The following is a 25,603-nucleotide window of genomic DNA, read 5'->3' as shown; positions in this document are numbered from 1 at the left end:
AATGATTTTGAATCAATTTAACATTCACCGATGTAACATTTAATTAATCAATCGATTAACTGAATTAAATTATGATTCTTTCAGTTAATTCGATAAAAATCAAATAATGAACAGTCCTAAATTTCACCGTACCAGCCATTTACAATTCCATAATCGATAATCCCCTTATTTCTTTTTATTTGGTCGTCTTTTATTTTTCAAAGACTCCACCATACGTTTTTGGGCTAAGGATATCAACTTTCTATTATCTTCTATATATTGCTCTGATTTTTTATTAAATAAAAAATATTATATTTTTTAGATAAATATCAAAATCTAAATCCATATAAGATAGAACAACATAAATATTTTTAATTACTCATAAATTCGAGTTTTTTTTATATTTTTTTTTTCAAATAATAACTCTACTGATACTTGTCTAAAAAGATATTGTAACTTGAAATATCTTTATCCACCATTTGAATCTAACTTACCCTTTCTTCTTCAAAGGTACACATAATCGAGTTTTAACTCACTCATGTCTACTTCCAAACTATGGATACACACATAATGACGGATTTAAAAATATTAAAAAATTCAATCCGATCGAGTCAGATCGGAACTCATCAGATTTGAGTCTCATACTCATCCCTAACCATATCAATTTTCATCGTGACGCACTAGTGTCCCACCACAAACTATTTCAACATTCAAATTATTATTATTAAATTGATTTCTCAATTCATTGAGTACCATTAAACACTATATAAACAGACACACCACCTACAAACATTCCACACACAGAACAGAAACAAGTGATCAATTTAACTTGCTACTACAAAATGGAGTCTTGCAAGAAGCTCGTTCTTCTCGTCGTCACCGTGGCATTGGTTCTTCAAGCCATGGTGCCTCCTCCGACGGCATTCGCTACTCGTAACGATGTTATGTCAATAGTCGCTGGTGAAGCGAAGAACCCCGGCAACTATTTGGCCATGGTTTTGGATGTTAACCGACCTCGCAACTGCATCCCTAAAGGCGGTTGGTGTATGTTCGACATAATGGGTTGCTGTAAGCCTTGCGGATGCCTTGCCGGGTTTTGCTGGGTCGTCGGTGAAGATTGCAACTGAGCTCCGTGTCGAAGGACGATGAGCTTTTATTGTTATATGTGTATTTGAATAATGGACCTTCTGTTGTGTCCTTGTTTGGTTTAGCTGTGTGTATTTTTGTAAGAATTTGGTGCCTGTAATGGTACTGTGTGCACCAATGTTATCGGTATGCGATGCGTGTTGTTGGTGGTACAATGTTTAAGTATAAATAACAATAATATATAAGAATGTTTGGAAATATATAAGAATGTTTGGAAATATATTAACCACTATTTATGGGTATTTGCATGTCTTGTGGAAGCTAAAAATAACTTTTTATTCATTTTATTTGAAGTAATATTTTAATATTTTTTTATTCAATTAATCACCTTCTTCAAAATTATAATTTTTTACGTGTCACATTAAACTGAATCAGTCGACATCTTCTTTGACAATAGTAAATATCAATGAAAACTTCTTATCGTCCTCTATCGTTTGATCGATTTAAAATTTTCAAAAACTTCTATATAAAACCTTATGCATTTTGGGGGTTTGGGTCTTCATCGGACTTGAGTATTTACATGTCTTTTCAAGCATGTAACAATCGACATATTTTTTTGGTATAAAATTTCAATATAAAACCAAATGGATTTTGAGATTTTTTTTTACATTTTAAATTGTATTAGGACAGGCGACCTATCTTTTGGCAATTGATCTATATATCTATAAATTCATCTTATTATCCTCTATCACCTAGTTGATTTACTTTTTTTAATTTTTTTTAAAATTCACATAAACTTCGACATAAATTCACATAATCGTCAACATAAAACTTAATGGTTGAAACTTTTTATATTCCAGTGACAATAGTTGAAACGCGATCAAAATTTAGTAACTAAAGGTGCAGTATAATGCTAAAAAACCAATTAGTTGTCCGTTGTACTTGTCCCACTCGGTTTTTATTATCGAGATGTATTCTGATATACTAAGGGTGTGTTTGGTTGGGGGGAATGTGTGATTCTCATAGGAATGGAATTCACATTCCCCTGTTTGGTTGGCCGGGAATGTCATTCCCGATAATCTTATATTACCAATAGTGGATTTTTTGGGGTATATTACCGGGAATGTCATTACCTTCCTTTCCTTAGGTATTGTTGGATTACCAGCGTTTTGGACTAAAATGCTCTTAAATTTTTTTTCTTTCAAAAATATCCTTATTATGTCATTGAATAATAAAAATTCTATGAATGTTAAATTACAAATTTATCCTTAAACTATTTTAGATTTACAAATAAAAGTTCAGGGGTTAAAATAAAATTTTATCCTTTCATTAAACCTTTTTATATTTTCAATTTTGTAAAAAAAATTATAAATTTATGAATTTAAATTTTTTAAAGAAAATATATAAATATTTTTCAACTTGTTAAAAACAAATATATAATAAGGATAATTTGGTCAAATATACATTCCAATAATCTTTTATTCCTTTAACCAAATACGGTAATCTTACATTCCTGCTAAGCCAACCAAACACAAAATACAATATTCTCAGTAATCCTATTCCTTGGTAGTCTTACATTCCCACTGGTAATCTTACATTCCGTGAATCAAACACACCCTAAAGGGTAAATTTTATGTTTAGTGCTTAAATTATTGTTTTTGTTTAATATAGTACTTAAAAGGGTAAATTTTATGTTTAGTGCTTAAATTATTGTTTTTGTTTAATATAGTACTTAAACTTTATTTTTTGAAAAACCATATCTAATGTTTAGTTTAAATTTTAGTTTGACATCCTACGTTAAAAACTTACTGGCATCGATGATGTGGAATTATTTCCTTTTTGATATTTCACGCTTCTTGTGATATAAATTCTTCATCATCAATGTTGTTAAGTTTTTAATGGTGTTCAGGTATCAAACTGAAACCTAAACTAAATATTAGGTATAGTTTTAGAAAAAATATAGTTTAGGTACTAAAACGGGACAAAAGCTATAGTTTAGGTACTAAACATGTAGTTTATCTTATAATTATTAAGTTTTGTGCAAAATTCACTTTAAGCCCCTCTTGAATATAATTAATTAAGTTTAGTCGTTTTAGCATAAGTTTTTTTATCTTGGTCCCCAACAATTTAGATTTTTAATCTCGCCACCAACAAAAAGATTTTTGGCTTCTCCCCTGAATAACTCATTTTATATAATTGAAATTACAACCTAGCATTGGGGGCAGCCTACTACACTGCCTCTCCCTTACCCCATTACATATGGGAATAGGGTCGGCTAATTTTTGAAATCCCATTAGGAGTGTAATTTATCATAGATACATAATATTTTTATTTTGGCCTTAAATAAATATTTTCTAATAACTTTTTTTCATTTCAAAATATTTTTCAGTCTTGCACTTTTATATATATTATAGATAAATATAGATTATAAATGATTCTTTTGCTCATCATAGATGAATTATTTTATAAAAATCACCAAAATTATTTTCTTTTAATCAAATTAATAGATGATTTCCACTTGGTTTGATAAAGACGGAAATCATTATAATTCCTAGACAATATGAATGGCACAACCAATATTAAGTGGTGTGAAATTCTAAGTAGTACGTGCCAGTTGAGATTACGGTTAATGGAGATTGGTTTTTTATTTGACTATTTTGGATATTCTTCAAATTCTACTCTTTTATGTTTGGTGTTCGGGGATGTCGAGTAATATGTCAGAGTAATATGTCATTGCCTCAACTATTCACGCTTTTACTCATCAGGTTGATACTAATCGATCATCGTTATATTTTACTTATGATTGTATTGAATGTATGCATGACATTGATTTACATTATGCCCTTTATGGTTAATGCAATCTACGTTCTTATTTCAAAAACAATTAAAGTATATTATTTTTATTTATATATTTTAAATATTTTTATCAAAATAAATATTTAAAATATTTTTTTTCATTTAGGTACAAAAACAATTAAAGTATATTATTTTTATTTATATATTTTAAATATTTTTATCAAAATAAATATTTAAAATATTTTTTTTCATTTAGGTAGTTAACACATTTTTTCTTGTCAAAGTAATTACTTAAAGTATACCATATGTTTTATCTAGGTATCTGAAATATTTTTAATCAATTTCACGTGTCAAATTTTTAGGTGCTTAGACGAAAATATGGTATATTTTATGTACTTACTTTGGAAAAAACAATACTTTAAATACACATATACTTTAACCAAAAATATTTTAAATAGTTATATTTTAGGTATAATTGATGTCATTTTAACTAGTTCGTTGTTTTTTCTATCAGTTGGTTCAATTTGAAAAATGAGTAAAAATTTGAACACCAAAAGAGACAAATTAATTGAGGGACTAAAATAATATTTTTAAAAAGTTTAAGAACCAAAAGTATCATTAGACCCAGAAATCAATAAAAATAGTGGGAAGATTAAACTTAGCAAAAGCATGTCAGCATGTGTGGAAATGTGAACTATATAAGCCACTACTAAATCAACTTAGGGGTGGAATTAAAACGGAATCCACTCTTTTTTTTTTTGTTTCCTCTTAATTCTTAAGACTTCGTATTGATTAAAGTGAATTGACTCGGGTCGTATACATAGTTTTTGTACGTGAGTCTCTTAACGATAATTTTCTTTATATACAAGAATTCAAACGCAATATTTATTTAAGCAACCGTCAATAATATGGAATCCACTCTTTAAACTCACAAATTCAAATATGAACCACCAAATCACACAAAGGAAGTGTGGAAATTTGGTCGAGATTAGACTCCTACCATTAAAACCCACAACCAACACATCAAATAACAAAGACTTACGCAAAATTTTATGTTAGATGAAATGAATTTATAAAATTTTAAGATGTGGAAACATATTTTTAACAGAAAATATAAAAAAATATCCTAATTATATAGGAATTTAAAAATTTTAAGGGGTGACCGTCCTCACCCGCCCTCTAGGTTCATCCCTAACATAAAAGAAGATAAAAAAAATAGTGACGAATTTGATTTTCAATTCAATCGGGTATGTCATAAAAAATTTAAAAAAACTAATTCATTCTCACTGAAATACTGATATCAATTTTGTTAAACAATTGTTGATTATTTTGTTGTATATTCTGATGATATGAAAGAAAAAAAATGATGTCAACGTTTTAATAAAGATGAAATAAGTGTTACTTTTTCATAATATTTGAGTTAATTTGATTAAAAAATAAAGATTTCAGGGTCAACAAGAATACAATTAAAACTTAACGGTTAAATAACTAAACTAAAATAAGGGATAAAAAATGTCATTCTATCTTTTTTATTATATATATAATTAGATAAAATACATAAATTACATATAAATTAAATTTAGTTACAATAACTAAAGTATTTTTTTATTAATATGAGGTAAGTATAAGGTAGTATCTGACTATCTATTTAAAAATAATTCTCAATATTTTGATTTTAAATACTCGTACCCTAACATTTATGGTACTAAATCTTAAGACCTCAAAGAATAACAACAATTATTTTATCTTCGATGTTGATGAGTTATTGCATAAAGTAATTTAATTGTGCTTTATACCGAACCCACAAATCCAAAATCTCTTTATGCCTTTACAAAGTAATTGAATAAGTATTTTTGTCTATAGGTTATCAAATATTGAATCAAACTTCATATTTGGATACATAACTTGGTCGTAGATATGTCTAGAATCTAACATGTCCAAACCTTGGACAAATTTAATCACGTATATCTGTTATATTTTCTTAATTAATTAGTAATTAGTATATTATAAATGATATTTTATTAACAATTATTTTAGTGATAATTTATTAACAATTATTTTAGTGACGACACCTATTTTGATGTTGATTATCGACAGTCAATTCTCTTTTTTTCTTTGTTTTTTTTAGTTTTCAATAAGAACAATTATACTTTTGTAACATATTTTTCTATGTCTTTTAGACACGTTTTTCATCTTTTTCAGTCATTTAATTTTTTTTATTTTATATTTTTTCAGGATTAAATTTGACAACGTCACGACTGATCAAAGATGATGTATTTATAATCATGTTGATCTTTCCTGGTATGGACCATCGAATTGAATTTGGATATGCAATTTTGTGTCGTTGATAGTTTCTCACTATGCTCGGCTCTGATTTGCAGTTCTCGGTGGTCTTTTAATAGCTTAATTCACTTTTGTTGTTCATTTATCGATGTAGTCAAATTTATACGTGTTTGTTTTTCAATCAAGTATTTTGATTGAGTTTTTAACCCTTTTCATGTATGGTCCTTGTATGATATAAAGTAGCTAGTTTTAATGTTATAGGAAAATGTTCAAATTATATATTTAGTTTACAATGATAATTATAAACTTATTGTAATTTTAAATATTTTTATTTTTTTAATAAGATTGACCGCTTCTAATTACAAAATATAAAGAACTATAGTGAAGTTAAAAGAGTATAGCATAAAGAATATCTGTCGAACACACATGGCTAAATAGAAATTTAGACATGTATTTACATAATTAGGAATGGATCATGGATTGACACGGATAATCGTTTCTTTGAATATTTATAAAACAAAATTGATTATTGCAGAATTCATGGCTTTTGGTTTGCAAGACTCGAAACCTTGTGTCAATTTGGGACCTTATTCGAGTCTTGCAAATCAACGGACGATTCTTACAAACAAAAAGCCATGAATTATATGATAATGTAGTTTGTTTTTTAAAAGATGCAGGAGTAAATAATCACCGATAAGATTTTTGCATGGTTTCAGTTGAGACCATGTTATTGTATGACTTTTGAGTAAAGAGAGATTAATGGCAATGAGAGTCAAAATGGGTGTCCGTTAGTCGATTTAACATGTCACATCAGTATTTTGTTATCATATATTAAATCATTAATTTTGATGGTTAAATGATCGATTTATTAATAATTAAATCATTAACTTTGAAACATCAATGAGAATAAAATAAACTTACTTAAATATTAGTGACCATTTATATAGTTTATCATATATTTAAATCATTTTCAATTAATTTGATCTATTAATTGGACTACAGCCCAAGTATTTGGGCCCAAATATTAACACGCTTTATTTAATGTTCTTCTTCTTCGCTACCGATCATGTTTTAGACGCAGGGTTCGTGTTGTGCACCGCACTCGGTATCGCGTCGGTGCCGGAACGCTGGCCAGAATCAATGAGTTCTTGTAATTTTGTCTAGAATAATGCATTTTAAGGGTTTGTTTACTGTTCTCACCGGGAAGTTAAAGGGGTTTTCCCTTTCTCAACCAATGAACTCAACACCATCTTTTTTCATACACCAGGGTATGCTTTTTTACTGATTTGCATTTGATTTTCTTTAGATTTTGATGTCACTACTGTAATTGTTTCAAGTCTGGAATTTGAGATTAATGCTTTGTTTATAGCTTTGAATTTCTTACTAGCAATAGCTGGGTAAAAATATTGATTGGATTTTATGGATTTGAAGTTTTTCTTACTCTAAGCTGCTCATTCATGTTTCCTGTGATGTAATTTCGGTATGCTTTTCTAAAAGAAAATCTGGGTTTTAATTTGTTTGATTGATTTCAAATAGTTATATATTTTAATAGGAAAACCAGCTAAAAAAATTAGTTTATCTCACTAATGTAATTGGTTTATGTCTAGCATTTGAGATTCATGCTTTGTTTATGTAATTGGTTTATGTCTAGCATTGAGATTAATCAATGATTCCGATTATGTGATTTTGGTATATTTCCTAAAAGGAAGTTTGGTTTTTATATTTGTTTGCTTCAATTCTAATAGTTATACATTTTAATAGGAAAACCAGTTGATAAACTTCAGGCTTTGATGTGTTATTCTAGTTTTTCAACCAATGATTACCTAAAGAAAGGCCATGATAAGACGATGCTGGCAAAGGACTTGGCATTTACTTGTTGAGGAATCATCTCATAAAGATGACAGGAAACCTAAGAGCAGAATGGATTCTAGTTTTTCAACCAATGATGACTTAAAGAAAGGCCATGAGAAGACAATGTCGGTAAAAGACTTGGCGTTTCTTGTTGAGGAGTCGTCTCATAAAGATGAAAGGAAACCTAACAGCAGAATGGATTCGAGTTTTTCAACCAATGATGATGTAGAGAAAGGCCATGAGAAGACAATGTTGGCAAAAGACTTGGCGTTTCTTGTTGAGGAGTCGTCTCATAAAGATGAGAGGAAACCTAAGAGCAGAATGGAGCTTAAGAGGTCTCTTGAACTTCGGGTAAAGAAGAGAGTAAAGGAGCAATTCATTGATGGAAAGTTCCAGAACTTGATGGTCAATGTGATTGCTGATCCAAATACACTTCAAGATGCTTATAACTGTATTAAGCTCAACTCAGATGTCGACATATCGTTGAAGGATGATTCTGTATGTTTTAATTCCCTAGCAAAGGAGCTTCTTGATGGGAATTTCGATGTTAGAGGAAATACCTTCTCATTCTCAACAGGAGGAATCAACAAAGAAGTCCTCGTACTTCCTAATCCGAAGACGAGAATTATTCAGGAAGCTATAAGAATGGTTTTGGAAACTGTTTACAAGCCCCATTTTTCTAAGATTTCACATGGTTGTCGAAGTGGGAGGGGTCACTCGACAGCATTGAGATACATCAAGAAAGAGATTTGTAGTCCAAGTTGGTGGTTCACTTTAATTTTAAACAAAAAGGTTGATTCTAGTATCCTTGCTAAGCTCATTTCGAAATTGGAGGACAAGATAGAAGACAACCAGTTATTTGGTATTATCCGTAGCATGTTTGATGCACAAGTCCTCAATTTTGAGTTTGGAGGTTTCCCGAAAGGCCACGGCCTTCCACAGGAAGGAGTATTATCCCCGGTTCTAATGAATGTGTATCTTGACTTATTTGATCAAGAATTTTACAGATTGTCGATGAGATATGAAGCTCTTCAGGATGGAGCTGATAAGGACGAAGATAACTCACATTCCAAGCTACGGAACTGGTTTAGGACACAGATGAAGGAAAATGATTGTAAAGGCATGACTGCTGATGATAATTCTGGCCCAAGAGTTCATTGTTCTCGGTTTATGGATGAGATCTTTTTTGCAATTTCTGGTTCCAAAGATATTGCTCTTAGTTTCAAGTCTGAGATTATATATTTCTTTAATAATTCTCTGTTCTTGGATGTTGATGACAAGCTAACAGAAATTTTACCTTGTGATGGGCCTAATGGCAGTCGGTTTTTAGGAGCTTTAGTTAAAAGAAGTGTGCGAGAAGGTCCTGCTACTAGTGCTGTGCATAAGTTGAAAGAAAAGGTACGGCTCTTTTCTTCTCAGAAACAAGATGCTTGGAATGCTGGGAGTGTTAGAATTGGGAAGAAATGGTTGGCTCATGGTTTAAAGAAGGTTAAGGAGTCTGAAATCAAGAATTTAGCGGATAGTGGCTCTACTTTGAGTAAAATTTCTTCTTTCCGTAAAGTTGGGATGGAAACTGATCATTGGTACAAAGTCTTAATGAAAGTATGGATGCAAGACATTAAAGCCAAAGCAGCGGAGAATGAGGAATCTATCTTGTCTAAGTATGTTGTTGAACCGTCCCTTCCTCATGAACTAACGGAATCTTATTATGAATTTCTGAAGCGTGTGGATGAATATGTTTCTTCCGAAACAACTGCTACACTTGCTCTTTTACCGAATTCAAACTCAAACACTGGATCAGTCACTATCACTGAGATTCTAGCTCCAACCGATGCTATAAAGAAGCGTCTGTTCCGATATGGATTGACAACCTCTGAAGGATACCCTCATGTTGCTTCACTACTCGTTTTACAAGACAGCCTCCAAATAATTGACTGGTTTGCAGGGATTGTTTATCGATGGCTTAGGTGGTATCAAGACTGTGACAACTTCAAAGAGGTCAAGCTTTTAATTTCTACTTTACTGCGGAAATCCTGTGTTCGTACTCTAGCAGCAAAATACAGGATTCCGAGAATGGTGAGCCAGTCAAGGCCCTGCAATTGTTTTGTTTTGGGTTGCTCAGTCGCATCACCGAGTGTCTATACTCTCCATGCTATGGAAAGACAAAAATTTCCGGGTTGGAAAACAGGGTTCGCAAGTTGTATCCATCCAAGCTTGAATAAACGGCGAATCGGGTTGTGTAAGAAACATTTGAAGGATTTATATCTTGGTCATATATCACTTCAGTCTATTGATTTTGGTGCATGGAATCGGGTTGTGTAAGAAACTAGAAAACCTCATATGGCTCTGTCTAGACGACTGCAGTCAGTTCATACAGCTTCGGCTTCCTCATCAGATTGGGTGTATCCGGAGTCTTGAAAGTTGGGAAAGCTTAAGAGCTTCATTCAAAGAAGTTGCCAACAAAAATCATGCCACGCCAGAAAATGATACAACTGGTAATTCTTGCAACTGCAATTGGAATGGAACAGAAGAAAGGATGATTCCCGGTAAGCTTTTTGAAAGGCTTTCTAATCTATAACTTATTATTGACATTAGCCTAGTATCAGAAGATGGAGTGAAAATGCAGATGGAAACTGCAAGCGAATCTTCACCTCTACCTGAGTTATCCAGGACAACGGATTATGAAAAGCAAAGGGCGAAACTCAGCAGTCAGAAATTCGAAGGCTGCAGTTTAATTGTCAACCATAAGAAACAGAAGTGTCAAATTTATGCCAGTGAAAATAGATGTTTACTACTGTATTTTTTTGGGTTAAATACTATGAATCAAAGGAGGTTCGAGGAAGTTGAATACTGCCTTCTTTCTTTGGGTTAGTTAGGAAAATCCCATGAAATTGCCATGAATATGAGCTGCAGGACAAAACCTGCGCGTAAAATACAAGTAAATGCTTTTAATTTCTTCTTTTATAGATTCAATAAGTTAATTGTTACATTTTTATTCTCCTTTTTTCCCCTTTATCTGAATCTGAACTATGTTGAATTTGCTGCAAATGAGCTATAATACCATATCTTGTTATTGCTCCAAACTTGATTGGAAATCATAATCGTGTCAAAGAACTGAAGCCGATGATTTCTTCTAGCGTGATTGCAAGGCTTTCTAAGTTAGAAGAACTGAGCATTCTGTGAGCCATTGTAGCAGAAGATATCAAAATGCAGCCGGAATCGCTCGTGAAATTTCCGATTTGAACTGATTGGTCACCGAACTACTACCAGTTTATCAGCCTTCCGTGCTGATAACTTACAAGGTGTGGAAGCATGTATGGTTGCGGAGTATAACGAGCTGGAGAACATCATAGACAGCACAGGTGTTGAATTTGAACGCTTGAAAAGCCTACAAATAGGCACTCTACCGAAACTGAAAGGTATCCGGCAGCTCCCGATAGAATCTAAAGGCCTTTGTAACCTTACGACAGTTAGAAAATCTGCCGTTGGAGGACTGCTGCATCATTATTGATGACGAAAGGACGTGCAGATGAATCCCGTGCCTTTCCAATGTTTAAGAATTTGCAGCTCTGAGACTTATCGGATGCTTCATTTCTCATGTCTCTTTGCGTTGGCCCTCGTTGGAGCTAAGAAATTTACCACATAAAATTCAAAATGCGTCGAAACTGAGAACAATTCAGTACACAGAAGATTGGTGCAATCAACGGGATTGGTCAATAGCACTAATAAAAGATGATTTCAGAAAGTTTCTCAGTTTCATACGACGAGAAGATCCTCAACTAGGACCAGTACATCCACAGCTAGAGGCATTATCAAAGAGGTGACCTGTTGAAGATTTTGCAAGAATCGAGATGATATATGGTCGGACCTGACCGTATGCTAGTGTAGCATTGTCTCCGATGGCGGAGACATCGAATTCTTTTAAGTTCATGTCCTATACCCTATACCATACGTGATTTTCATTCATCTGTTCATGTTCTCTTCTCAATGCTTGTTCTTTTGCTTTTGAGTGAACTCTAGATTTTATATTTGTTTCTAATCATTTCCAATTGTACATTAATGGCTGAATATTCGTTTCAGATGTCTTTATTGATTATTTTCCAATTGAACTCCAGACGATGTTTCGAGGTTCAACTAGCGATGGCAAACTTCTAAAATATTTAAGGGACTGAGGGACGATTCGTAACCAGAGACTTAATCTAACGGGAGGCCTAAAATGCATTAAAATGCCCTTAAAATGGATAAATTATTAAAGGGTAAACGACATGTTTAGTACTTCAATTATCAGTTTTGGTATGTTTTAGTATCTATTTAATATTTTAGTAGTAGTTACAATTTTTTTGTTAAGGTTGCCGCATCATCAATTTAACAAAAATAAGTGACATTTTGTTACAAATCAATATCATTAGTGACAAATTTGTTACTTTTGAAACTTCAGTAGAAGAAACGAAAACTTACTCAAATATTAATGGTCATTTGTATTGTTTACCCTAAAAATAATGACACTTCCAATAAAAATAATAGATCAATCTTATAAATTATCATATATATATTTTAAGAAAAAGAACCGAAAATAAAAAAGTTTTGGAGTAAATTAGATATAAAATCATGGTTTAAGTAGTTATTTAATATTTTAGCAGTCTTTTAGTGGTAAAATTAAATATTAATCTTTTTTGTTGTTGCCACATCATCAATTTAACGAATGTAACGATGAAGTGACATTTTTTTACAAATCGATAATATCAGTGATCAATTTATTACTTTTAAAACTTTAGTAGAGAAAATAAAAACTTACTTAAATATTAATGACCATATGTGTAATTTACCTTAAAAAATAATGACACTTTTAATAAAAATAATAGATCAATCTTATAAGTAAAAAATAGTAATAAGATACCTATAGAATAATTTTCTTATAATTCTAAAAGTTATTATTATATATTTATAGAGAATAAATTTGATCACCGAGAATTTTTGCTTAAAAATATTATCTTAAAAGTTAAAAATTATAAAAAAAATCCATTCGTTAATAAAAAATAATAAAAATAAGGTTTATTTTTAAAAAAGAAAAAGAAAAACGTAACTATCCATATATGAATAATTAATGTATGATAGTACTTAAATAGTTGAACTACTTTTATCGAGAAAATTTAAAGAACGATAATCTCATTGAAATAGTTGAAATTTTTTTATAATTTATAATTTTTTCAATCATTTTTTGAAAATATTATATAATTTTAAAATTAACATAATATTTAGAAAAATAAACAAATTATAACTGAATTGGCATAATACCTACACTTTACGAATCAAATCTCTTAAATTGATATATTACCTAAATATTAGTAATTAAATTATTATTATATCAATTTATAAAATTCCACATCATCCATCAATTACTAATTTAACTAAAATGAATAAAAAACATATAATTCTAAAAATTATGATAGAATATTTTTTAACTTTTTATTCTAAAACATTTTCATATATGGATAGTTACGGTTTTTCTTTTTCTTTTTTAAAAAATAAACCTTAGTTTTATTATTTTTATTAATTAATGGATTTTTTTATAATTTTTAAATTTTAAGATAATATTTTTAAGCAAAAAATATCAATGATCAAATTTATTTTATCTATAAATATAAAATAATAATTTTTAGAATTATAAGAAAAATATTCTATAGATATCTTATTACTATTTTTTTATAATTTTTAACTATGTGAATTTATGTTACAGAGATAGATTATATAAAAGTATATATTGTGTTTGTGAGATACATGAAATTTTATGTATTTTTGTTTTTTGTAATCTCTATCTGTTAATTATAAATTATTTGTTTCTTTATTCATAGAGATAAATAAGATCGAATCACTTTGAACTTAATTTATTACATGTGTTTTATTTTATATTAACTCAATATTTAGCTTTTCTGCTTATATATTGTTAACCTTATCATTAAAATAATAAATTAACACAATTTTATGGAAATTAAAAATAAATCAATCATATTTTTTTTGTAATATCAAAATAAAAAGATAATTAATAAAAAATGAGTATTGTAGAGTAATGAGAATATAGTTGATACAGTGGATATTACTGATTTTAACAATATGAACCGTAAAGGTAGATGTGGAGAAGACAACCATGTCCAGCTACATCATCATCTCTGATCATGACAGACAAGACTACAAGAGGTGTACTGTCACACTGAAAATTCTTTATTACACGAATTCATCTAGGTAATAAAAAAATATTAATTTTTTAGGTTTATATTTAAATATCATAAATATCTAAGATATAAGCGTTTAATTTTAAAAGATTGAGATTTATATTTGAATATATATTATATTTTATTTATCTTAAATTAATAAAAAAATTATTTATTATCTTAATTTAGTTGAATTAAACCTAAAAGTTAAAAAATTAAATTATATATTTAGTCACTTAATTATTTGTCGAGAAAATAATTTCATTTTAATAATCTAATTAAAATTTTAAAATTATACTTAATATTATATTTTGATCAGTTGTTATTAAAAAAATAGTGATGATGGCTATGTGTCACTATAAGATAATATCACATCATCATTATGACACATCATGAAAAATAAAAAAATAAAATATCGATAATTTTGTTATTTTTTTAACTATGAGTGACTAAAATAAATTCAAAATGTAATATTATATATAATTTAAAAAATATTTAATAATTAGGTAATTGAATACATAATTTATCCTAATTAAAACTATTTTTTCTCATGACTTGAAAACGAATGGTCAAAGTGAGACTTAAATTTTAACTTTAGTGAAAAAATAAGAATTATGATATATATTTTCATCTTACATAATATATTTAAAGAAATAAATTATTTTAGTATTGTGGTGAGAAAATAATTATTTGAATAAAGTTATTTTATAATTTAAGGGGATTATTATAATAATTCGAAGAATTCACCAAAACTTGAGCACAATTTCAAGAAAATATGTTAGTCGTATGACGATTTCATGATCTCCTTATACTTGCAAGACGAGTTCTCATGTTGAATGCATGTCAGCACATAGACGCAGGAGAAGAGAGGACGCTAGGCAACAACATTGGGGAAATTGTCGTGCACGTATGACAGATCATAAAATTGTCATCAAATATATTTTGAAATCATTAGAAAATTTTGACAAAATTTATAAATTATTGTAACAATGAAATAATATTTAATGCGTCTTTTTAAACAATTTTTTAGCCATAATATTCAAACAATTCTAGGTAAATTGTTAAATAGTAAGTTTTCTTTATATGTAATCAGTTAAGAATATTAATATTTTAAATAATATTATTAATCAGAATTTCAGCACAATTTAAAAAAAACATATTAGTTGTATAATGATTTTATGATCTCGTCATACTTATAAGACGAGTTCTCATACAATCATTATGGAGTCGGTACATTTTCTTGAAATCACTATAAAATTTTAATAATTATTATAGCAATTATTTTAAATCATAAAATAATTTCTAAAGCGTCTCTTTAAATAATTCTTAAACCATTATATTCAAACAACCCTAGGTAAATTGTTATATAAGTATTATTTATAAGCAATCAATTAAGAATATTAATTTATTAAATAATTTTTGAAAATGTATTATTTGTATAAAAATCTTTCTGCATGACCAATCAAATCAATCTACCTTTCTTTTTTTATCTGAACAGCTGGATACTATTAATAGAACAAAATTAATTTAAGAAAATATTATAATTTTTTTAAAACGTAACATTTTATTTGTGAACCAGCTTCCTTCACTTATAAATGCACAAAAGCTTTACCATTAAAGATCAAACTCCACTTGCTCTGCTCTGCTATCTTCCATGGAAACTCCCTTAACTTTCTTCCCCACCGACAAGGAAGTAGAGCTAGACGAAGGGTACCAAAAGACTTACAAGAACTTCGATGAGTTGCTGCCCACTCTCCCCTCGAGGAGAGGCTGGTGGTTCGACCAGCTTTTTCAATACCAAGGCTTCTGGCTATCAGCTTTTGCCCTCCGAGGCACCATGTTGGTCCATGACCACTTCGAGCCTAGACCCACCGACATCATCGTCGCAACATCGCCTAAATGTGGTACCACTTGGTTGAAAGCCCTCGTTTATGCCATTATCAACAGGGATTCCTTTGACTTCTCCGACCATCCTTTGAGCAAAGCAAGTCACCGGGACCTCATGATCTTACTCGAACTACATATTCGTGGACGCGGGTCGACGTCGTTCGTCGATGGACTTCCTTCGCCTCGGGTTATTTCGACACACATTCCTTTCTCTTTGTTCCCTCGACGCATCACCGACGATAGCTCGCCGTGCCGGTTCGTTTACCTCTGCCGAGACCCCAAAGATGTTCTGGTTTCCAAATGGCATTTCTCGAATAAGGTGATTTGGATTAAATTCTAGGCTTTATACAATTTAAGTGTCTAAACCATACCCAAATCAATCACGTCAATTTTTTTTAATGGATTAGGGTCAGTTGAATCAGATTTTTTTAAAGGATAAATTCAGATCAAATCGATTTAAGATAAAAAATATATGATCTACCCAAAAAATAATATTATTATACGTAATATATTTGATTGCAATAATACTCTTTTTATATTATTATAATTAAATTTTTATTTTATTACATAAAATTAATAATTTTATATTATTTCGGGTCGAGTTGGGTCAGATTTCGGGTGGAAGGTATAAAATCTTTAAGTCGAGTTGGTCGGAAACTCGATCCAATCCGAACTACACCAATCCCTACATGAGTTGCTTCACCTATACCACTATGTCTAAATCAAATCTCTATTTTGAATCAAATCTCTATTTGGCCAGAATATACTCCGAAGTCCGCAAATAAGAGATTAAAAGTGAGGAAATAAAAATGTTTCGGTCGAGATTCATAAATTTTTGAGATTTTTCAGTGAAATAATCACTAGATTCAGACTTAACGTGTTAAAGCGAGTCTCGATTTAATTTGATATCAAATAATTTTTTTATCTCAAAGGTCGACGATGACGAGAAAGGACAGTAATGCAGATGTTGCATATAGTGAAGAATTGAAAATATTTTTTTATTGTTTATTTTAAATTATTTTTTATTTTAATAATAATAGTAGATACAACATCATAGAATAATAATAATGAAATAATTTATAATGATCAAAATAGAAATAATTGAAAGTTTAGTGAGTAAATTGAAAATTTTAAAAGTATAATAATTAAAATATGAGAGAAATAGTAAAATTTAGTGAAGAATGATGTAGTTTACCCTAATATTTATAATTATGGGCACATATATATAAATATATTATATATATGTCATTTGTATTCAAGTGTCATGTAAACAAAATGAAATAACATAAATTGTATTTATAATTTGAAAAAGTGATAAAATTATAAATACTTAAAGATTGATATAATATTCAATGTAGTGCTCTTAAAAAAATAGGTTAATTTGTATTTTTTTCATATCTCGTAGAGAGTTTATACTCTAGAGATCCCAATCTTCTTAGAAGATCTTAATCTTCTAGACAATCTCTAACAATAGATTTATGTATACTTTCACAAATCTAACACTTTGTTCTTAATGATTTGGTATCACAAATCCTGATTAAATTTTATGTTTATTATGATTCGATTCTAACAGGTGAAACCCAAAGAGCTACCATCACTTACATTAGAGGAGGCCTTTGAGTCTTTCTGCGAAGGGGTTTCGCACGAGGGGCCGTTTTGGGATCACGTTCTGGGATACTGGAAAGCTAGTTTAGAGTAGCCGAAGAAGGTGTTGTTCTTGAAATACGAAGACATGAAGAAGGAGCCATGGGGTTGTGTGAGGAAAGTGGCGGAGTTTTTGGGAGTGTCATTCTCTGCAGAGGAAGAAAAGAAGGAGATAGTGAAAGAAATAGTGAAGCTGTGTAGTTTTGAGAATATGAGCAACCAGGATGTGAACAAAAGGGACACCAAAAACCGAGAATATCCAGTTAGCAATGCTGATTTCTTCAGGAAAGGTGAAGTTGGAGATTGGGTTAATCATTTGTCACCTCAAATGGTAGAGGCATTGGATAAGATTACATACCAAAAGTTTGAAGGTAGTGGCCTTAGCTTTAATTGACTCCACAATATGAAATTGGGAGTGTGGTTGTGGAAAACGCAGATATTTCGTAACGTACAACGGTTGTCGTAAATGTAATTTATTACATTGTGATATATTTGTGTAATTTTATGATTGAGTCTGTGTGTTTCATGTTATCATGTAGCTATCTTGATCAATAAATCTATTCCCAGACTTTTATTGAATATGGTGATGTCATATCTATAATTCAAATAGAACTGTTTGGTTTTATAACTTTGTGCTGGATTATTAATCTTTTGTTACATCTAGCATGAAATGTATATTATACTTTTTATATCATTATTTTAAATAATTAATTCAAAATGTCTAATTAATAAATTTATATATATATATAATAAATTTGCACTAAAGAAAAATTTAAATTCTTAAACTTCAGGAAATACCATGACCAATAAATCTATTCATAAATTGTTAGTGAGTATGTTGATGTCATATATATATATAATTTAAATATAATCGTATGTTTTGTTTTTTAAATTGTTAATATAATGACAAAATATGTGTGTCATCCGAGTTTAATTATGATATGTTTTTTAACAATAAACTGATACTTCATTAATAAAAGCAAGGAAATAGAGGTGACAGTGTGTCTGTATATATATATATATATATATATATATATAATTCATTTAAAATTTTATTAAAATAATAAATTTTTATATGATCAAATTATACTTAAATAAAAAACTGATACTTAACTCTTTTATTTTTCTAAAATTTTTATTGAATAATCTCAAAATTGTTACACCACCATTGAATTGTGTATAATTATATTTTGTCAATCAAATATATCTAGAAAATTAAAAATTCTAATTACACAAAAAATAATTCCACTTTCTTATCTAAACTTTGAATAAATTGTTTTTCTTTAATGAAGTGTAATATATGTTTTTTTTTTATTTTAATCCTTATTCAAACGATATATGAACACTATAACTGAATTACAAGGAATTAAAATTGTTAAAATAAAAAGTAAGTGTCAAATTTGTAATTTATTAAATTAAAATTACAAGGAAAAATTATTAAATTAAGAAATAAGTGTCAAGTTTGTAATTTATATATAATACAATAATTAAGAATAAAATTTGACATAATAAATTTAACTAGAACTTAGATTAAGACTTAAATTTTAGAATTTAAAAATATAATAATTAAAAATACAAAACTATCCGCAATTTGTTTATAGTACAAAAGGTTATAGACTAGTAGTTGGTATAAGAGATAAGGTATTGAACTTCATATACCTTCAAAATTCTAAATACTTAGCAAATCATCAAAATTAAAAAGGGTAAAGTACACAAATGATCACTATAAAGTGATACTTTATTGAGTCTCTCAACTATTGAAAATTATAAAATTATCTCCCAACTATAAGATATTATTTTATTGAGTCAATCTAACTATTAAAAGTTACAAAATGATCACCGATTATTCATATGTTCCAAACTAGTACCTTTTCGTTAAAATATTGGTGATCATTTGAGCTGGATACTAACTTGTTGAATGTGATGTGATAGAAAAAAAGTGGTCCCCAACTATAGGGCGTATTTTTATTGAGTCAACAAATTAACATTTAACTCAGACGGTTATCAATGTTTTAACGATAAAGGACAAGTTTGAACTTATGAATACTTGAGTAGTCATTTTGTAACTTTTTATAACCGGAATGCAACAAAACAAAACCTATAGTTAGAAGATCATTTTATAATTTTTAATAGTTGAGAGACTTAACAAAACAATATCCTATACGTTAAAATGTCGAGAACAAACCGATGAACGTAAAGAAGACTGATCTATGCAGTTATAATATGCCAACTGATATTCTTCTAAGAACCTCAGAACTTTATTTTCTGCTACAATTTCAAGGTAAAGCAAGCAAAGGATGATGGGGAAGATGGAAGACATGGAAAAATTAGCTCTGGCAAGGGAGGATCAGATGGGGAGAACAGATACTGCTTCAATCGAATTTCGAGTTTCATCTTTCTCAAGTGAATATATTAAACAAAAACGGGATTCAACAATTCTAGTAATCTGCTTTCGGATTTGAGTTCCATCTTCCTTTGATGAAAGAGATGAACAAAGGAAAAGAGAATTTTCAACAAAACTAAAACATGGTCTGAAGATAAAACATATCAGTATCTCCTTCCGAGTGTGATTGAGTTACACTTTTGCTTGGTGAAGTACAGCTCAAAACAATGTCTGAAATCTGAATGCAAGGTCTAGGCAAGAAATTTTGTAGCTTTCGATATTTTCGTGAATTTCCTTCAACGTCTTCATGTGGAATCAAGCTTATAGTGAGGGTAGCTATGCAGGAAAGAAGAAAATTGCAGAGATTACCTTGAGTTCAAATGCTAAGGACTAAACAAGCATTCAAATATACGCCAATTTGGCTTTGTCGATATGTTAAAATGCAGCTAAAAATGTCGACAAACTCGGTTTGGCTCGAAGAGATGAACATCTTTCGAAATAGAGCAAAACAAAGACTTGAAATAATGGAGTTGCCTCCCATTGGCAAGAATCTAAATACCACAGGCAGTTAATGTGTAGTCAAGCATTTTAACTAACAATTTGTGGGAAAAAAGACCATAACTACTCAGTCAGGCATTTTAACAAACAGTTGATGCAAATAACTCTTTGGAGCTTTTTTGACAAACAAATTAAGCAAAAAATTTCATCACACATAATTTCTCAGGATAATTAGAGAAAATTAAGTCGGCTTTAATCCAGGAATATAACCAGATCTTTATAATACTACTTGAAATATTAAAAGAAAAAAAGGAGAGAAAATACCTAGATCTTGCAATCACCAGATCTGAATATTACAAGAAAAGTTGTCAAACAAGGAAAACATATACAAGACTTGATAAAGTTGAAATCATGGCTGCAAAGGAATAAAGCATGCAGAATCTTGAAGTTTTGGAGTCATCTCCTATCATCACTGCCGTGAAAGATCCGGTGAAAGTAAAAACGACCGAAACAACGCAGGCATAGAAGGCAGATTGATGTCTGTGGAAGAACAGCGGAACTTTATTTTCTCCAATGTTTTCACCGGGAAGCAAGCAAAGGATGATACCAAGGACGGTGGAGAAATAGAGATTATGTCTCGCCGTCGATAAATTGACGGCAGGGAGAGCGAGAGCAAGCGGCAGTTGTTTCATACTTCTCACCATCTTCATCGCGCGAGAATTGTGTCGATGAAACAAAGAAAAGATAAGTTTATTCAAATAAAAGTATGAGCTGGGGCCATCTCCACCTAAAACGCGTTTAAGGGATTCCAATAGTCCTCCAGTGTGGCAGTCAAAAATTCATGTAAGCAGTTAACGTTTCAACTGTATTTTTTTGTCACGGTGGTTAATATAGAGCGATCAATTTGTAATAAACGATAATATTAATGACCGATTTATATTTTTAAAATATCAGTGGTGACAATGAAAATTTACTAAAATATTAATGACCAACTATGTAGTTTAGCCAACAAATAGTTACATTAGGCAAACAATTTGTCTGCTTATTATTTTACGCGTTTAATGGCCGATCATTTCGTGCTTAATTTTTCACCATTTTTTTTTCTCTTCATCATATTCCTCTCCTTCGCCCTAAAACTATTGTTTTAGCTATTAACCTAGTATATCTATGGCTGCCATAGACAACTATACTGTTCAACCTCGCGATTTGACTATACATATTTAACGATTATTTACTTTTTTTTAAGCACCATTTAATATATATTTTTTTGAAGTGGCACCCTTTCGGTTGAGTTGGCGAAAGGCGCGTCCTTTGAGACGTGTTTTACCCATATTTTCACTGAGTTGGATGCCACGTGTGGAAGGCGCATCTCCGGGGACGCACCTTTCGCCAGCTCGACTGCCACGTATTTTGTTTAATAATAAATATTTTATTTTTATTATTATTATAAATTAGTAATATATTATGTAAAGTGTTTCGATTATAATGTAAGAATTATCAGTGTGTTAAAGGTGGAGTGAATTATCTACATTAATATGATAGAACAATATATGAAAACCAGTTTTGATTTTATTGTAGTTATAGGAAAAATATATGAAATTATAATATAACACATATGGTTATATTATTATTTTTGATTTTGATTATCGATCTATTAATTTTATCAGTTAATTATTTAAATGTTATCAATCTAGTCATCTCTTATCAATATTTAACGAAAATATTGATGCATAAGTTAATAAATTAGTATAATTACATATTTAATCTTCAAGACTTACATATTTTATGAAATTAGTCTTATTGAAAATTTAATTTAATAAATTTAATCATCCAATCAGAACATGAAATGTGTCATTGTATATATAAATTTTTTAATAACTTTTAATTTGTTTAATTTAATATTTTTCTCTACTTAGAAGGTGGAATTATTATTATATTTAAAAAAATTTATAACTAATAATATTAATTATTATATTAAATAAATATATTAAAAATATTTATGTATTTAAAAGTTAAAAAAATTATTTAGGTGTACATACATTGACAAATTATATAAATGCAATAACATTAAATTATTAGAAACAAAAACATTCATTTAAATACAATATTAATTACATAAGAGTTAACGGTTATATGATGATAACAGAGCTGAACATTTTTTTCTATTGTGCCCGATGTTTCTACAATGCCAACATCATTTTTGTTCTGTTGACTTCTCCCGAACATCCATATCACAATGTATTCTAGTAGATTTTGGACGACCTGAGTCCCTCAATAGCAATGGATCTGGTACAATTGTAAGCCAAGTTTGAATCTCATTTGGGTCTCTTTCGTTTCCTATGGGCGGAAACTCAAATTCATATACCTTGAATACTTGTGAAAGTTGGTATACGGGATCAACATAATTTTTGTAGTCCAAATGCGAATGTGAGCAAGCTGCAATGACATGAGAACATGGATATTTGAGTGCTTGAAAGAAACCACAATCGCACCACCTCTCTTGCAGATTAACTCTGAAAGAGTTAGCTCCAATCCATTGCAGCGGACGTGGCATTTCGGTTACACGAAACAATTCACGGGTGCGAGAAAAATTTGTAACTAACATCTCATTTGATGCAGCCACTTTTTTCTGTAAATCAACTACTAGTCTTGGGTGGTAAATATGGCCGTTTTGCATCCAAGTAAGAGCTTGTCCACCGAGCTTTGTAAAGAGTTGACCCAAAAAAAAATAAGTCGTTTTAACCAACGTCGTAACTGGTAAATGACGCGCCCCCTTTAAGGTTGAATTTATTGCTTCAGCCAAGTTTGTTGTCATATGACCATAGCGATACCCCCCGTCATATGAATTTGTCCACATTTCTTTGCTGATGTCCATAATGTACTCGCACCCCTTCTTACTTTTGCCAAACAGCTCTTATAGCATCGACTCAAACCTTTGAGGTAAGAGTTCGTAACCTAAGCCATTAGGAACATGTAATAGTTAATATGAAGTATAAATAAGTAATAAGAAATTGATAAAAAAATTGGGAAAAAGTAACATACCCATCCGCACGACTAACTGACGTTCATCGTTCTTCTTGTATTTTCTGTAATAGTTTGCAGCAATATGACGGACGCAATAACGATGTTGAACATGTGGAGGTCTATACATTGTACCCAAAGAGTCCATTGATGCTTTTATCCCGGCTCCTCGGTCTGAAATAATGCATACTCGTTCCCTGGTGACAACATGTAAATGTAAATTTTTAAGGAAAAAAGCCCAAGACTCAGTGTCTTCTCCTTGAACGAGGGCAAACGCAACAAGAAGAATATTGCGGTTTCCATCTTGGACCACAACCAATAATAAAACTTGCTTGTATTTCTCATACAAGAAAGTACCATCAATTTGGACAACTGGTTTACAGTACTTGACTGCATTAATACACTGAGGGTAAGTCCAAAAGACACGGTAAAATTGGCAGCGATCGCGAACCATTTGATCATTCACGTAATGATGTTGAGTTTCAAACTCAACAATTGTCTTGGGATTAAGTCTTTGCACAACATGAAACCAACTGGGCAGCTCGTTGTAAGAGAAATCCCATTCGCCATGAAGTTTGCAAATGTCATTCTGTTTTGCCAACCACGCTTTTTTATATGAGACAGTGTACCCATATTGTGACTGTATAGCAGAAATCAACACTACAACAGCTATATGAGAGCTTTGCTTCACAATGGGAATGATTGCTTGGCAAATAATGTTGGAGTCCAAGTTGGGATGATCATGGTTTATACTTGTTGCACAACATGTATGAGGACCATTGTATCTGGTTAGTTCCCATAAGTTGTTCTTCCTCTTCCTCTTTGATACACGGACCATCCATTGACATCCGTTGTCACGTTGGACGGAGTAGCAGACATATTTCTCCGTGTTAGATCGATCAACTCGGGACTTAACTGAGTTACGAATATTGTAACTCTTTATTGCCATCATTGCTTCCTCCTTCGATGCGAACTCCATTCCAATATGTAAATTAACGTCATTGACTAATGATTGAAGTCCATAGTTGCCAACATCAGGAAGATCTGGAAATTCAGGCTCATACATTGCATCATAATCAGCCTCATACATATGTGTAGGAAGTTTGGCTGGTGTTGTATTTATCAGAACGTCATCCTCGTCATTATCAGAATGTACGTTAAACTGTGGTGAGTTAGGTTCAACGAATAATCCCGTTTCAGCACCATCTGCACCTGGCTCCCGAAGAGTTTCTTCTGGTGGAGATGAGGGTTCCTCCGATAATCCAATGTTGAGGTCAAATAAGTTTCCGCTTGAGTGTCCTCTCCTTGAACTTGAGGTCATTGTATCATGTGGGATATGAATAGATTGTCGTCTCGTTGGTATTTCCATATGTAAGTCGAAAACATTGGCAGATGAATGTCTGCCCCTTGAAGTAGAAGAGATGTTGCCATATGGATTATTGGTGAAACCACGTGGGTTGAGATCATAAGCAGTTGCAGATGAATGCCTTCCTATTGAACTTGATGGCATGGTATCTGGCATTGGATCCGCCATTAATGATGTGAAATCATTACATATCAGTTGTGTCGGGCTATCAATTTGATCAGCTTGATATGCAATACCAAAGTGAGAGGAATATGAGAGACCACGAGTTGCACGAACCTCAATAAAAGTGGCATACATTTCAATAAGAGATTGTGAACTCCCCATATGAGCATCAACCATCATAGAAACATCATCATCGTTTGAAAGCTGAAATAATGTATATGTGAGTGGAAAAAGTTCAGTAGGAAATCTGTACTGAAGTGAAGATAGTCTTCTCTGGCCTGCTACACGAATCCTTAATGAAATTTTTGTGATTAACTCCTCAATTGTGATGTTTCTCTTCAAGGTTAAGGGGATATAATGATCTAACTAAAAAATAACCCCCTCTTCAGCTTCCTTAATTTCTCCATCATACAAAAAAACAGCAGAAAGACGACTCAT

General features: G+C 30.7%; 2 protein-coding genes and 1 pseudogene across 3 annotated transcripts; all 3 read left to right on the top strand.

Moving 5' to 3' along the window:
• Window positions 1-781: 781 nt before the first annotated feature.
• Window positions 782-1,261, top strand: LOC120191909. The gene has a single exon (XM_039194773.1). The coding sequence runs from the start codon at window positions 822-824 to the stop codon at window positions 1,104-1,106; it is 285 nt and encodes a 94-aa protein (XP_039050704.1). The 5' UTR covers window positions 782-821; the 3' UTR covers window positions 1,107-1,261.
• Window positions 1,262-7,210: 5,949 nt separating this feature from the next.
• LOC120191941 (nuclear intron maturase 4, mitochondrial-like) lies at window positions 7,211-10,885 on the top strand. 2 transcript variants are annotated; one of them, XR_005522743.1, is made up of 3 exons: window positions 7,211-7,412; window positions 7,906-10,541; window positions 10,622-10,885. XR_005522743.1 is itself a non-coding variant. In XM_039194803.1 (2 exons), the coding sequence occupies exon 2, from the start codon at window positions 7,981-7,983 to the stop codon at window positions 10,315-10,317; it is 2,337 nt and encodes a 778-aa protein (XP_039050734.1). In that variant the 5' UTR covers window positions 7,211-7,412; window positions 7,906-7,980; the 3' UTR covers window positions 10,318-10,885. The 2 variants fall into 2 exon arrangements, 1 of the variants encoding a protein (XP_039050734.1); XM_039194803.1 differs by having other exon boundaries at window positions 7,906-10,885.
• Window positions 10,886-15,850: 4,965 nt separating this feature from the next.
• On the top strand, window positions 15,851-18,129 carry LOC120192122 (annotated as a pseudogene).
• Window positions 18,130-25,603: the final 7,474 nt, after the last annotated feature.

This window comes from Hibiscus syriacus, unplaced genomic scaffold, assembly GCF_006381635.1.
Source record: "Hibiscus syriacus cultivar Baekdansim isolate YM2019G1 unplaced genomic scaffold, ASM638163v2 tig00116971_pilon, whole genome shotgun sequence".
In the NCBI taxonomy this organism is placed as follows: Eukaryota; Viridiplantae; Streptophyta; class Magnoliopsida; order Malvales; family Malvaceae; genus Hibiscus; species Hibiscus syriacus.
Note: the sequence above shows the minus strand (reverse complement) of the source record. Positions and strands in the feature narration are given on the sequence as shown.